This window comes from Marmota flaviventris, chromosome 14, assembly GCF_047511675.1.
Source record: "Marmota flaviventris isolate mMarFla1 chromosome 14, mMarFla1.hap1, whole genome shotgun sequence".
NCBI classification, from domain to species: Eukaryota; Metazoa; Chordata; class Mammalia; order Rodentia; family Sciuridae; genus Marmota; species Marmota flaviventris.
In genome coordinates, this window is record NC_092511.1 from 49,925,764 (window position 1) to 49,941,561 (window position 15,798).

The following is a 15,798-nucleotide window of genomic DNA, read 5'->3' on the forward strand; positions in this document are numbered from 1 at the left end:
TCATGGCTCCAGGAAGCAGAGAGTGCTCCACTTACCAAGAACAAAATATATACCCCAAAGGCTCATCCCCATGATGCATCTCCTCCAGCCACACTTAACTGCCAACAGTTACTACCCAGTTAATCCCTATTAGGGGAATAATATAATGATTAGGTCAAAACTCTCTTAACCTAATCAATTGACCTCTAAACTTTCTTGCGTTGTCTCACACATGAGCTTTTGGGAGACACCTCATCTAAACCATAACATTTCTGCCCCTGGCCCCCAAAGCTCATGCCCATCTCATAATGCAAAATACCTTTGGCCCCCATAATATACATTTTCAAGTGTCCCTATAGTCTCAGCAATACAAGTCCAATGTCTCCTCTGAGACTCAAGGCAAATTCTTAGTGTTAGCCACTGTAAAAATCAGAAGCAAGTTACATATTTTCAATATTTAAAGGTACAGACTAAATATTATCATTCCACAAGGGAGAAACAGGAGCACAGAAAGAAGGGATGGGACCAAAATAAGACCAAAATCGAGCTGTGTAGAACAAGTCCTTTATTTCCACATTCAACATCTAGGGCACATGGCATCATGATATTCTCTCCAAAGGACTTGTACAGCTAGCTCTGCTCTTATGATCTTGCTTGTTGCAGCCCACATGGCCTCTCTGTTGGCTTATTTCTGCTGAATTCCTACAGCCTTCCTCAGCAGATGTTCCATAGTATTGGCCTCTCTTAATCTCAGGAGTCTCCGTTGCAACTTTGGCTTCCGTCTCATATATTCATGCATCACCCTCTTAGGGCAGCCTGCAGGGACTAGTACCCTGCTGCACTTGGCCTGGCCTCTAAGGCCTTCCTTTGAAATCTTGGTGGGAACCTCTATGACTCCCTATCTCCAGCATCCTGCAGTCCTGCAGAATGTGGTTGACTCCAAGGTCTGCCACCATCTCCAGCAGTAGCAAGCCCCAAGGAACCATGACTGCTACAGTTTCTAAGTACCTAGGTGGCTAAACATAGTGAACCAATTCCTAGGTCCTCCTTTGCAAGCCAGGTGCTTCCCTGATCTCTTCTCAAAGGAGTTTGTAGTGTTACAAGCTTGAGCCTGCCAATTCCTGAGATATCTTTTTTTTTAAAGAGAGAGAGAGAGAATTTTAATATTTTATTTTTTAGTTTTCGGCGGACACAATATCTTTGTATGTGGTGCTGAGGATCGAACCCGGGCCGCACGCATGCCAGGTGAGTGTGCTACCGCTTGAGCCACATCCCCAGCCCCTCCTGAGGTATCTTAAGACCATTTTTCCTATTGTTTCTTGGTAAAGTATCTAATGTTTCTTTAGTGGCTATAATGTCTTAACAACCACAACTTCCTTAGCCCCAGTGTTACAGTTTTCTGGCCAAACTGCAAGGTTTTGTTTGTTTTGGTACCAGGGACTCTTATCCACTAAGCCACATCCCCAGCGTTTTTTTTAAATATTTTATTTAGAGACAGGGTCTCCCTAAGTTGCTGAGACTAACTTTGAACTCGCAATCCTCCTGCCTCAGCCTCCGGAGCTACTGGGGTTACAGATATACACCACCATGCCCAGCTCAAATCTTTTTGCTCTGCTTTCTGCCTCTAATAATCACAATAAATTTAGATAAAAGTTGCCAGCAATATCCATGCCACCATCTGAATGTTGTGCTGCCTTGAAATTTCCTCTGCCAGATTCAGGCATCTACAGAATTTGGCTTCACAGAAAGTCTTTAAATTTGGCTTCACAGAAAGTCTCAGGCCATAGGAAAGTATAGACAACTAATTAGCCAGAACATAATATGAATGACCTCTAGTGCAATTTCTAATAGAGCCCTCCTTATCTTCTGAAACCTCATAAGCCCAGTCTTTACTGTCCATAGTCCTATTAGCATTCTTATCTTCTGAACTCCACCATTAAGTTTTACTTATAACATTCTAGTGCTTTTCCAGGTTGCATCACTAAACTTTCCAAAATTCCTTCCAAAAATTCCACAAAGCTTCTAAATCACATGGTTAGGTTAGTCACAGCAACAGCCCCACTCCTAGTACTAATTTTTTTTTATTTTGTGAACAAAGGAACTGATAAGAACAATGTCACAGAGGAAATGTTTATTTGGCACTCACCGTTTAGAGTTCTTAGTCCACAGATAACTGACTCCATTCCTCAGGGCCTAAAGTGAGGCAGAACATTCATGGCAGAAGAGTGTGGCAGAGGAAAGCAGCTGGGGATGTGGCACCAGGAAGCAGAGAGAAATTTCCACTCACCAAGAACAAAATATGTACCCCAAAGGCTCATCCCCCATGACATACCTCTTCCAGCCACATCCTACCTGCCTACAGTTACCACCCAGTTAATCACTACTAGAGGACTAATGCACTGTTTAGACTAAGGCTTTCATAACCCAATCATTTTGCCTTTAAACTTTCTTATATATGTCTCACACATGAGCTTTTGGAGAACACCTAAAACATATCTAAACCATAACATCATACTTTTTTTTCAGTACTGAGTATTAAAGCAAGAGCCCAGTATGTGCTTGGCAAGCACTCTACCACTGATCTAGATTCCCCAGCTTTTAAAATTTTTTTTGTTTCTTTTTACCCATTCTTTAGTATTTACCTTATTCTAAATAATATCCTTATTCTGCTATTTCTTGATTTATCAATTTTAGATATTATCAGTCAACACACTCCCCTACAGGAAGACCTTGACTACATTAGACTACCACCCCACATCCTCTTATCTCATCTTCCTAATACATTATTTCAACTTTCAAGTTAGTAAAAGTGTTTCATTGTGATCATGTAAATACTGTTTCGTCCCTCTCTTGTTCATTTATTATAAAGCATTCTGGTTTTCCTTGCATTGAAATTGCCCTGTTTTTATTTTTTCATTTGCCAAGTTTCTACATATTTACACGGCTGTAAAGAATGGTACCTGATGTGGTCTTAGTTGTTAAAATCACTCTTAAATGTGATTTCATCTGTTCTTCTAAATTAATTATCTCCCACCATTTGCTTTCTGACTTCTAAAAGTTTCTTTTTTTTAATATTTATTTTTTAGTTATAGGTGGACACAATATCCTTATTCTACCTCTATGTGGTGCTGAGGATTGACCCCGTTGCCTCATGCATGGTAGGGAAGTGCTCTATCTCTGAACCAAAATCCCAGCCCCACAAAACTCTCATATTTTATTGTCTTCATTTTCATTCTTTATCCTTGTTATTTAATAACTCTCATTTTTTATTGTAATTTTAGGGGAGATTTTTGAGGAGAAAGGAGATAAAGGTGAAACTGGTTTTCGATAGCCATATACCCTTGAGAGAGTTGTCACTGTGCTGCAGAATGCACTCCCTCTCTTCTGTCCTGAACTTACTTCAGCAGGTTTTTGCCCTCACCAATGGAAAGAATGGATAACTCTTGAGGTAACCAGTGACCACTGCACTGCAATCCAATGGAAGTTCTGTCTTCATTCTATTTGACTTATTTTATTCCTTCTTCCTTGAAATTATTTTTTCAGAGGATCACATTCTCCTGGTTTCCCTGAATTTTTTATTTTTTATTTTTTAGTTGTAGTCGGTCACAATATCTTTAATTTATTTATTTATTTTTATGTGGTGCTGACTATCCAACCCAGCATCTCACATGTGCTAGGCATGCACTCTACCACTGAGCCACAACCCCAGCCCTGTTTCCCTGAAATTTTGTTGACCTCTTATTTTTAGTCTTCATTTCTGGTTCCTCTTCATCTCTCCACTCTTAAATGTTGGAGGGCCCCAGGGTTTAGTCCTTGCATTTGATTGATTATCTCATCCAATCTAATGACTTAGAATACCATATGTTCTTAATTGCAAAATTTTTATATCCAGTTCCAATCCTTTATCTGAACTCCAGAATCATCATATAAGTCACCTGCCAGTTCACTATCTCTGCTTGGCATTCACACTTGATATGCCTAAAACTAATTCTTCCTGACTTTCCCTTCAAAACCTGTTCCTTCCTCTCATCCTGTATCAGTAAATGGCAACTGTATCTTTATTTTTACTTGTTCATGCCAGAGACTTTGGAATCATTTCTCTTTGTCATGTATCCTCTGTATATATCAAGAAATGCCTTTGACCACTCCTCATCATCTCTACTACCTCTTCCCCAGTGCAAGCCACATCATTGCTCACCTAGACTATTGTAATAGGCTTCTGACTTATCTCTCTGCTTCTGCCCTTACTTCACCAAACCTACAATCTGTTGTCAAGACAAGAGCAGAGAGTTGGACACAATGGCACACACCTATAATCCCAGTGACTCCGGAGGCTGAGGCAGGAGGATTACAAGTTCAAAGCCAGCCTAAACAACTTAGCAAGACCCTGTCTCAAAATAAAAAAGATGGGGATGTGGCTCAGTGGTTAAGCATCCCTGGGTTCAATCCCCAGTAACAAAAAGAAAACAAAAAATAACACAGAATAATCAGGGTCTGTTTTTTCTTTTTGATCTAAATCAGATCACAATAATCCTCTGGTTTCCATTTGACTCAGCAAAATATTTTGCCATCACGAAAAAAAAGTCACTCTTCTTGAGGTTATCAGTGACCACCACACTGCAATCCAGGAGACAGTTCTCAGTCTTCAAGTGGCTTCCTATTTGATTCAGTAAAACTTCAGTTCTTTCAGTTTTATGTCAGACCATCTTATCCCATTCTACTCAAACTACCACTCTCTTCCCAGGTATCAAACTTCCTTACTATTACTTGAGTATTTTAGGCGTATTTCCAACTGAGGACCTTCACAGATGTTTTCCTAGATCTGGAACACTCTTCTGCCAGACACCCTTATAGCTTTCTTCTGCACCTTTCTAGTCATTGGTTAAGAATCATGTCAGTGATTTCTTCATGTCACCCTGTTTTAAACTATACCTTTTTTTCTTCTCTCTCTGCATTATATTTTCATCCTTTTTCCCCCTTTGTAGCATATATTGTTTTGCCTCCTAATACTGTCATTAGTACCAAAAGATTTCATTCTGAAAAGAATATATGGATGTCATTATGAAATTACAACTAACAACGATAAATGACATTGGTATGATATAAAGTAATACCTTTACTTCACAACTACAAGCTATAGTATGCACCAGTTCCCTAGACATTCATAACTAATGCACGAGTGTCATGTTTTGTCATTTGCACTATTAGTAGATTTAAGAAGTTGAGATTAATTTGTTAAAAAAATCATACAGTATGTCCTTGATCATTTAAATTTTAAGTCATTTAAACATATGTATATTTTTTTTCATAATCCAGCACACTGAAGAAGTTTTAGTTTAAAGCCAATAGGTAGGCTTCAGTTGGAAAATAAGCCCCAGGGGAAAAAGGCAAGTCATATAGGGAATATTCCCTTTATTTTTAATTTTTTATTGGCACATTATAATTATACATTATAACAGGGTTCATTTTGATATATTCATACCTGCACATAACATACATAACTTGGTCAATTTCATTCCCCCAGTACCTCACCTTTTCCTCCTCTTCTCCCTCCCACTAACCCTATTCTTCTACTTTGCTGATTTGCCTTCTATTTTTATGAAATCCATCCTCCTCCCCTTTTTTTGAGGAGGGGTTGTTTTGTTTTGTTTTTCCTTTTTTCTCTCTAGCTTCCACAGATAAAACATAATGACTGGACTTTCTGAGACTGGCTTGTTTCACTTAATGTGTTTTTTCCAGTTCCATCCATTTTCCTGCAAGTGACATAACTTCATTCTTCTTTTTAGCTGAGTAAAACTCCATTGTATCTATTTACCATATTTTCTTTATCCATTCATCTGTTGACAGGACACCTAGGCTGGTTCAGTAACCTATTGTGAATTTGAAAGCATGCCTTTTAGATGGAATAATTAGAATTGATACTTTGCCTCCTATCAATTTCATCTTATCTATTCTGTTTCTAATGCATTTGCTTCTAGGATCTGTGGATTTTTAGATTCATCTTTCTAATCTAGTCAGGAAATTCACAACTATTATATTCATTCTGTGTGTTCTTTTGGGAACTTAAAATTAGACCTATATTAGACCTCACTTTGTCTTCCCTTTTCTTAATTTCCATCTCTTTGTCTCTGTGCTCTAATCTGAATACTTATTTAATGTATATTATGTATTACTCAGCTATTCACTCAGCTGTGTCTAATTTATCATTTAATTCATTCACTGAGGTTTAAGTTTCCATAATTACATTTTAATACTTATATTTTAAATTTTAAAAATTATATCTCAACAATTATGTTTTATCTAGAATTTGTCTTTTTTTTTTTTTTTTTTTTTGGTAGGGGGGCGGGTACCGGGGATTGAACTCAGGGGCACTCAACCACTGAACCACATCCCCAGCCCTATTTCGTATTTTATTTAGAAACAGGGTCTCACTGAGTTGCTTAGCACCTGGCTTTTGCTGAGGCTGGCTTTGAACTCATAATCCTCTTGCCTCATCTTCCCAAGCCAGTAGGATTACAAACAAGTGTGTGCCACTACACCCAGCTAGAATTCATCTTTTAATCTGCTGTTCATTCCTGTTAATTTATTGTGGCCTTTATTTAAGCACACTATGTTATGTCTCTAAGAATTCCATTATCTGCAATCCTTGGGAGTAAAATGTTTGTTGTTTTGTCTGACTCTCAGTGTCTGGCCTCTTCACATATATAGTGATATTTAGTAGTTCTTTGCTTGCTAATGTATATGAATTCTACAGGCCAATACTGGGGAAGTCTTGACTCCACAGAAGATTTGCTTCTGCCCATGCTGGTAAGTACTGTGGGAGTATCACCATTATGGAACCATGTTAGACCTCCCTTAAAGATCTTACATAAGAGTAAGAAACCAGGATCACCTTCTCCCACTTTATTTACTGGCCTAAAGCTTTATATCCTGACAGCTAGGCTACTTATAAGGCTGTCTACCCACAAGGAACCCACATTCCTCCCTTCTGCCTAGTTTTTCAGCTCATCAGTTTTGATTAGTTATTGCCTTCTCCCCCACTTCCTTGGAGATCAACAGTGCTTGAATGTGTGAATCTTAGCCAAGGCCTGTCTTGATAACCAGGAGAGTCTCACATATAGTCCTCTCCCAGAACTCCAATTTCCATACTCTAATAACCAATTATTACAATTTAACCTTTTGAGAAATTAATGATATGTGATGGGTTTGTTTCTTTGGGATGACTGGGTTTTTTAACTATTAAAGGTATTTATTTTCTAAAAACTAATCCTTAGTTTGAAATTAGGAAATATATTCTCAAGGGGATATGAGGAGAAAAAAGGAATGAAGGATATCAATACTAAAAAGTAGAAAAGGTATCATTTTGGGGAAAAAAAGTGTTAGCAAACTTAATAAATCAGCAACATAACAATTTCACTTATTTTTCTCATTTTGCCACAGATCTTCGCAGGGCCCTAAATTGAAATGAGTATTTGAAAACTTCTGCTTTAAGATCTAGAAAATAACTAAGTGCTTTCTGGCTTATGAGAGGAAAGATACATTTATAATGTATAGTTTTGAGTGTATTTTGTAATCAATAATAACATTCTTTGAAACTCTTTGTAAACCATGTGCAGTGATTTTCAGCAACCAAACTCATAATTAATTGGAAAAAATCAACTTTTCAACCACTGTATTAAATTATTAAATATGTTTTTCCATTTGTATGTTAAAATGCAAACTTAAAAAACAACCAAAATGGCACCGGGTATGGTGACGCACGTCTGTAATCCCAGCAGCTCAGGAGGCTGAGATAGGAAGATCATAAGTTTAAAGCCAGTCTCAGCAAAAAAGCAAGGCACTAAGTACCTTAGTGAAACCCTGTCTGTAAATAAAATACAAAAAAAAAAATGAATATCTTAATATGAATGGTTAACACATTTTCCATTTGAAGCTTACTAATATTCTATAAGTTGAAAATGGATCAAGTTCTTTCATACATTTCTAGGATTGGAAGATGAGAAGATTAAGTAAGATGCCTACCGAACTAATAAAAATTATTGTGGACACCAGTTAGAGGAATCTGTGCATTTTTAAGGGCAGAATATATCATTTCTGATCAAAATTTTTAAAAGGGTCAAGCCTTATGTTTAAGTTCCAGCTCTGTCAAATTGCTAGTTAGCTTTCTAAGAGAACTTAACCTCCGAATCTCACTTTCCTTATCTACAAAATTTCCTCATCTATAAAAATCGTAACTACTTCATGGAGTTGTTGAGAGGACTAAAGGATTCTGTTTCATGCACTTAGCAGAGCACCTGACATATAGTAAGGACTTGGTATGTATTAACTCTTGCTGTTAATAGCCATTTGTTAATTTCCATGTTATCAATATGTGATTTTGAATCAGACACTAAGCAATCCTGCTAATGAGATCAAGTGAAAAAAAAATATATTTTAGGAACAGGAATATTCTTGAGTACTACTCTATTAGAAGAATGGGATATTCTCTCTGTTTTCCAGTACAGGTATTAAAAGACCACGGGGGAGGGACTGGGGTTGTGGCTCAGCGGTAGAGTGCTTGCCCTGCACGCATGAGACCCTGGGTTCGATCCTCAGCACCACATAAAAATAAATAAGTGAAATAAAGGTGTTGTGTCCAACTACAACTAAAAAATAAATATTTAAAAAAACAAAGGGGAAAATACTGTTAAGCAATAAGCAATCAGGATTCTGCAATGTTGGGCACACATGTGTGATGATGCCATGTAGGACTTGTAGTCTCAACACTTGGAATCTCAAGTGGGTATTATAAATAGGGACCTCCATTTTCTGGTAGTTAAGAAAGCTCTCTACTCAGATATAACCATCAGAAATACATGAGAAATGAACATGGCCCCCAACACGCACTTTTTAATTTTTAGAGACTTTGAAGCAGATGAAAGGAATATGTAAATACCTTTTGTTTACCTTCTCACATTAATTTTGGTTTTGTGCAAACTTTTGCCTTGTATGGAGAAAAAAATAAAGTCTTGTTCTCAGCAATGCTTGTTCTTGTTGGAGTCCCAAAGCCATTTGCATTATTTTTATTGCCTTTTACTCATAAACATTCTGGGCTTTTTTTCAGTACAAATGGAGTTCCTTTTCAGTTTTACACTTTACCATGGTTAAAAATGTTTTAAAAATAATTTGTTTTAATGGAGTCAATAATAGATGTCCGTGTAGCTTATCCCTGAGGTGGAGTTATTGGTGTAGAAACTAATTGACCACCAATATTCACACTCCGTACTTTATAAGTAGAATTCCCACATTTTAGTTGGCTAGAAAGAGTTTATATTTTCTAGCCACCTCTTTCAAAGTTAAGTTCCAATGGGATGTAGGAGAAAGTGATGATGGATGTGACTTCTGGATTGTATCATGTAACAAGTAAATATATGAAAAATGCCCAACATCTAATTATTAGGGAAATGAAAATCAAAGGCACAAGGCATAATCCCAGCTACTCAGGAGTCTAAGGCAAGAGCATTGCAAACTCGAGGTTACTCTCAGTAACTTAGAAAGACCCAGTCTCAAAAAATAAGAGGTGGGGGCATAGCTCAATAGTGAAGCACCTCTGGGTTCAATCCCTGCTACAAAAAAAAAAAAAAAAAAGTTGCATTGAGATACTGTCTCACACCTATTAGAATGGATAGCATAAAAAATAAATAAATAAAGCAAAGGTGACAACTGTTGGCAAGGATGTAGAGAAAAAATTTTCCTTGCATACTATTGGTGGGACTGAAATTAGTATAGCTGTTATGGGAGTTTATGGAGGTTCCTCAAAATATTAAAAATAGAGCTATCATACAATCCAGCAATCCCTCTACTGTATATAATTCCAAGGAAATGAAAACAATGTCAAAGAGATGTCTCCAACCCCGTGTTCATCAATGGATGAATGCATAAAGAAAATATGGTATGGATTCAAAAATGGAAAATTGTACAGTCTTTAAAAAAGAAGAAAGTCCTATAATTTGTGACAACGTGGATGAACCTGGAGGACCTTATGCCAAGTGAAATATTAATATACAAGCACAGAAAGACACATACTGCATGATCTCACTTATAAGTGAAATCTAAAGCCAAACGTAAAGAGTAAAATGATAGTTACCAGGGGCTTGGAGTGGTGTTGGCACTGTAGAGATGTTAATCAAAGGATACAAAATTTCAATTAGGTATTGAATAACATGGTAACTATAATTAATAACAATGTATTATACACTTAAAAATTACTAAGAGTAGATTTTAAGTGTTCACCAAAATAATTATATAAATAATAATGCACAAATAAATATGTGAGACTGTATACAATAACTTGATTTTTGCCATTCTACAATGGATATATATTTGAAAACAGTATGTTGTATACCATTAATATACATAATTTTTATCAGTCAAAATATATTTTTTAAAAGTACTGGGGTGTGTATTTCTCTTGCCCTGTCCCTGCATTCCTTCTCTGCAGTGGAAGTAGAAGTAAGAGTTCCTTAACCATTTAGATGCTGACATAACTATATGTCAAAGATGACAAACCAGCCCTACCAATCCTGGACCACCCACCTCTACCATAATTTGAAAGAAATAACCTTTTATTGTGTTTCAGACACTGTGCTGGGGGTCTCCTTATTTAAACAACTTGGATTGTACTAAAATCAATAGAGGCATAAATGATCTAATGCATAAAAAAATTACACTTGATGAGGAAGGTGAATTGGGTGGAAGCCTTAGATGAAATTGCCCATTCTGCATTAAAGGGTCAAGAAGAAATATCTGTACAAATGCCAAAAATTCTCCCTTGGCCAATGTAACTGAATCTGATGAGTTAGACATTTGACCTTGGGTAAACCACTTACCTTTATCCACATTTAAGCTTTAAATTGAAAAGATTGAAGTTGATCTCTCAAGGATCCTTTCTAGCTCTGTTGGTCTGTAAATATGTGTTGTCCTAGAAAAGATGAGTGATGAGAAAATGCTTGAGATACTAAGTATCCAAACTGACCACTGGAGACTCTAAGTAGTATGTGCACGGACAACAAGGGTTCCAGCAGAATAGTTCTATTTTCTTCAATCTGTTTGCAAACTGGTTCTTAATTGACATCTCTTGGTTGAATCTTGCTTTTGCAAAAAGTGATAGCCAACATACATTCTTTCTCTGAACCACTTCCCTTAGAGCTATAAGATTGTTAATTGGCCTTTCAAATTAACACAGGTGACATTTTCTCCAATACATGTATCTATAATCCATTATGGATTGTTCTTGTTCTCATGGTTTAAGACGGTTTACCACCCTCACAACTGAGTATCAACCTGTGTGGAAGAAAAAAGGAAGCAGATAGCAGGTAGTTTCTCTGTAAGCATTTATCTAACCTAACTTCATCTAACTTTAATGTATTTGTGGAACAAAAAAATAATAGTAAAAGGGCTGGAGATATAGCTCAGTTTGTAGAGTGCTTGCCTCACATGCACAAGGCCCTGGGTTCAATCCCCAGCACCAATAATAGATTTCAAGTCACCAGTGATACAATTTTAAGAAAAGTGACATTCTGTACAGTGAACCACTTAATCTCTGTTTAATCATCAAGTTTTATTACAATATTCATTTGGATAAGGTTTTACTTTTTTAATATTTATTTTTTAGTTTTAGGTGGACACAATACCTCTATTTTATTTTTACGTGGTATTGAGGATCAAACCCAGTGCCCCAAGCATGCCAGGCGAGCGCACTACCACTTGAGCCACATCCCCAGCCCAAGGCTTTACTTTTTCCGTCTTTTCTGATCTAACAATTTGGCTTCACAGAATAAACACATTCTAATTGCATTTTCCCTACAATATTGAGCCTTGTACATTTTACTAGATTCCCAGTCGTGGTATTTACCACAGTTAACACAGCCTTGCCAAATCTATTAATGTATGAAAACCGAATTTATAATTCAGAACTATTTAAATTCCTTAAGTGATGCCTTCTGATACAGACAATGCTACACGCAAGACACCCTTAGTGTCCGGTTACCTAAGCAGATATACCACAATGACCGGTACCGTGAACCATTTCACTCATTCTTTAATTCCAGTTCCTTTATCTTCCACATATCCCCTTTTCTTCTAGACTCAATTTTGATCACCTACGAGGACCTGGTTGCTAAGAGACAAGACGCTGGGAGGGTGGGGACGCTGCACTGCGACAAGTCAGGGAGCTAAATGCAGGGAGGGGGGCCGCCGCGCGTCCCGCGGCCTCCAGCCTCGCAGGAGCTCGTCGCTCATTGGCTCCGCCACTGCGGCGCTGGCCCACGATTGGCCGGGCAGCTTCGGGCCCAGCGCTCCCCCGCCCCTCGGCGCTGGTGCCAGGCTGCCGCCTGTGAGCAGCCAGGGCCGGTGCGTGAGGGCGACGCGGCCCGGGTTGCGGGCTGGGTCGTGGGGGTCTCTTGGCGCGAGCGCGGGCGGCGCCAGCCACTGCAGGTGAGCCGCGGCCTGTGGAGGTGAGCTAGACGCCCGAGGGCTCGGGCGCCCGCCGAGAGCAGGAAGTAGGGCGAAGGGCGGTACCGCTCGCCGCCAGCGGGTACCGTCGCTGTCCCCACCCCGGTGGGGTGAGCTGGGCCGGAGTCCCGCTCTCCCAAACGCACCCGAACGCCCTCACGCGCAGCCCTCCGCGCCCCGCGCAGCCAGCCGACCAGACTCCCGCCACCCGCCTGCTCTCTTCCCTGCAGCGGGTCCCGCCCGCGCACCAGCTGAGGGAGTCCCAGCTTCTGTCCCGCATCTGTCCCCGCCTCGCCCCGCTGCCCGGCGCCTTTGTCTGCTCCTCACCCACCCCGCTCCCGAGACTGCGCCCACACCGGGTGGAGCCGAACCTCGAGGGTCCTAGGGGGTGCCCCGAGGACTCGCCGCGCTGGGAGCCTGCGGGCCGAGGTTTGAAGGGCTTTGACCCACTCAGCCTGGGTGTGGGATGTGATTTTACTTTCTCCCTCTGGATCAAGGCCAACTCCCTTGGTCAGGGGTCAGGAAATCCGGCTCCAGGCTTCTCTCTGGTCCAGGGTTACTGCCCCTGTTACACCAAAGGCCTCGGACCTGCCCCACTGGGCACTCTCTTACCATCCTGTCTCTGCCTTGCGGGGAAAATTCTCTTGTCTACAAGAACCTTTTCTATTTGAAAAAAAGAAAGAAAAAAAAAATAGATACTTGTCATGGTCCTGTATGTGGTAGATTGAATCTAATATGTATACATAAACCAAGATATGAGAATGAGGGAGGGGATAGGGGGACCGTCCTTTAACAAGTGTGAACTATTCAATAATAGAATTTTGATTTTTGGCAAATAATGTTTTACTTTAAATGTTTTAAAATTTTGATATTTTATGAATGGGAGTGGATTTAGTAGTAGGGTAATTTGACTTTTATTGTCACACTCAGTTATTAAACTAATTCGTGGGAAATTTTTATGCCAATAATGGCCAAAGTAGGAAGGAGGGATATAATGATAGCAGTAAATTACTTCGCACAATTTGTATGCCAGAAGATGTGCTGGTGCTTCATAATGTTATTTAATTCTCACAATAATCCTAAAGGTAGCTATTTTTTTTCATATAAGTGAGACAATTGAAGCTCCAGGTTGCACTACTAGGAGTGGTAAAGCTGGATTAACATCTACAACTCACTCAATTTTACTTCATTAGGATATTACTATCTTTCCTTTTATCCATCATATTAATCTTTATGAATCTGTTTAATCCAAAAATCTCAGAAATGGTAATGCTACTCCTACAAACATAGTCCTCACTGTGTGTCAGGTAGTACTTTTCATCAAAAGTGTATGTGAACTAGCTACTATTATTTTCTTTGTTTTAGAGATGTGGAAATTAAGGCACAGAAATTATCTGAACCAGATAATACCTTAAGTTGTAGATCCAGGATGCAAACTTGGACAATCTAACTCCAGAATCTACACTCCTAATCACTACATTATACTGGCCCTTCAATAAGGTACATCTCTGGTTGGTAGGAAGATTAATATTTTTCTTTATGTGTTTCTTTTTTAATGTCCATGTAAATACATATAGGATAGCTATGATGCCTGCCACCTCATATCTTATACCAGTGTCTTATTTAATAGTTATGTAGTACTAGTCATAGTTACATTGTAAGCTTACTATAATCCAATACCTGTGAACACAGTCTTAGGAAGTAGTTGCTGTTATTGCATGCTGCATCTCATTTGTGATGTGCTTTAACTTCAAAGTACTTTCACAAAACAATCCCTTTGAATCTCTTCACTGTTGGAGGTGTTTTCATCACCTAATTTTACAACTGCAGTTCAATAAGAGTCAATAACATACCATTGACTCTAGAACTCAATCCAGAGCTTCAGACTCTTGTGTACACTGCTTTTTCCACTGTTTTGGTCTGTCAGTGGAAGCTTTGCTTTGTACTTCTTATACTGAAATATTTTCCCATAGAAACAGCTAATATTCAGAGATTGTGTTTTCAACCTAGAATCCAAAACCATATATATGAGTAGCCATAGACCTTTGTCATTATTTTCATCTGTAAATTCATGATCCAAGTTCATATACAGTGCCTGGCACATAGTGGGGGCTTAGTAATATTTTTATTTTATTGTTTTATTTATTGGTTGTTTTTGTTGTTTTAAAACTGGGTATAACCAAGGGGCATTTTATCCCTGAATTACATCCACAGCTCTTTTTTATTTTTATTTATTTATTTATTTATTTATTTATTTTGTGTGTGTGTGTGTGTGTGTGTAGTACTGGGGATCGAACCCAGGGTCTGTGCATGCAAAGCAAGCACTCTACCAACTGAGCTATATCCCCAGCCCCATTATTTTTAATTTTGAGGTCTCAAATTGCAAGTTTGAGATTTCAAACTTGCAATTCCCCTGTCTCAGCCTCTCCCAAGTTACTGGGATTTCAAGCATGCACCACTGAGCCCCTCTCCTTAGTAAATGTTTGAATAAAATAAGTGCCTCAGAGACACATTAACATAAAAAGTCTCCTAAAATGTTTAGATTTGAATGGGTAACTTTTTTAGTTTCCAAGCCAACAGCCTTTTTCCCCATTACCTCACAAGCAAAAGCTTTCAAAGTTGTTTAATTAAACATAATTAGCTTCGTAATGAATTAGCATCTGTATCTCCTTACCCTAAACACCATCATTCCCATCTCAGTGCCTCCCCTCTAATATAGACTGGAAAGAACATGGATTTGAGAGTCAGTTTTACCTAAGGTTGAATCCTTGGTGTGTGTGTTACTAGCTCTTTGACCTTATACAAGTCACTAAACTTTGAGCTTATTTCCTAATCTTTTAAAATTGGAAAGAACCTGCCTTATAGGGATGAGGATTTATTGAAATAACATGCAAAAGACTTAACACAGTTCCATGGCTCCTGGTGGATACATAGTAGATAACAGCCATAATGTGTTCCTCCTCTGCTGTTCCATGGCTTCCCTCTGCTTTGATTCTTGTACAAAATAATATTAATATGATGTTTAAAATGTACTCTTCTACTAATATCCCTCACCAAAGCATAAACTCCTTGAAGACTGGGACCACATGGCATGGTTATAGAAGGGACTTTTATATCTAATACATGGCAGAGGTGGACCCACTAAATGTATGTTGAATTACATCCATGTGGAAAGCCATCTAGAGCCTTTTACTTGGTGATATTATTGTCTGAAAACTTGGACCCCCTTGATTTAGATATAAGGCACTAGATAAAGGTCTCCTGGGTTAAGTAGAGATTGTGATGGAAGAGAAATGGGTAGGAACCCTGGGAATTCTCCACTCTGCA

The 15,798-nt window shown here is 38.7% G+C and overlaps 1 protein-coding gene across 5 annotated transcripts in view; it reads left to right on the forward strand.

Moving 5' to 3' along the window:
- Nucleotides 1-1,175: 1,175 nt before the first annotated feature.
- Sanbr (SANT and BTB domain regulator of CSR) overlaps nucleotides 1,176-15,798 on the forward strand; it is a 59,510-nt gene continuing 44,887 nt past the window's right edge. For 2 of the 5 annotated variants that reach the window (XM_071601608.1, XM_071601611.1), the window contains exon 1: nucleotides 6,357-6,786. In XM_071601608.1, coding sequence (XP_071457709.1) covers nucleotides 6,715-6,786 — 72 coding nt within the window. In that variant the 5' untranslated portion in view covers nucleotides 6,357-6,714. Of the gene's footprint in view, nucleotides 1,225-6,356; nucleotides 6,787-12,379; nucleotides 12,454-12,822; nucleotides 12,901-13,836; nucleotides 13,972-15,798 lie in introns of those variants that run through there. The other 3 variants (XM_071601609.1, XM_071601610.1, XM_027934441.2) reach the window with 3 other exon arrangements.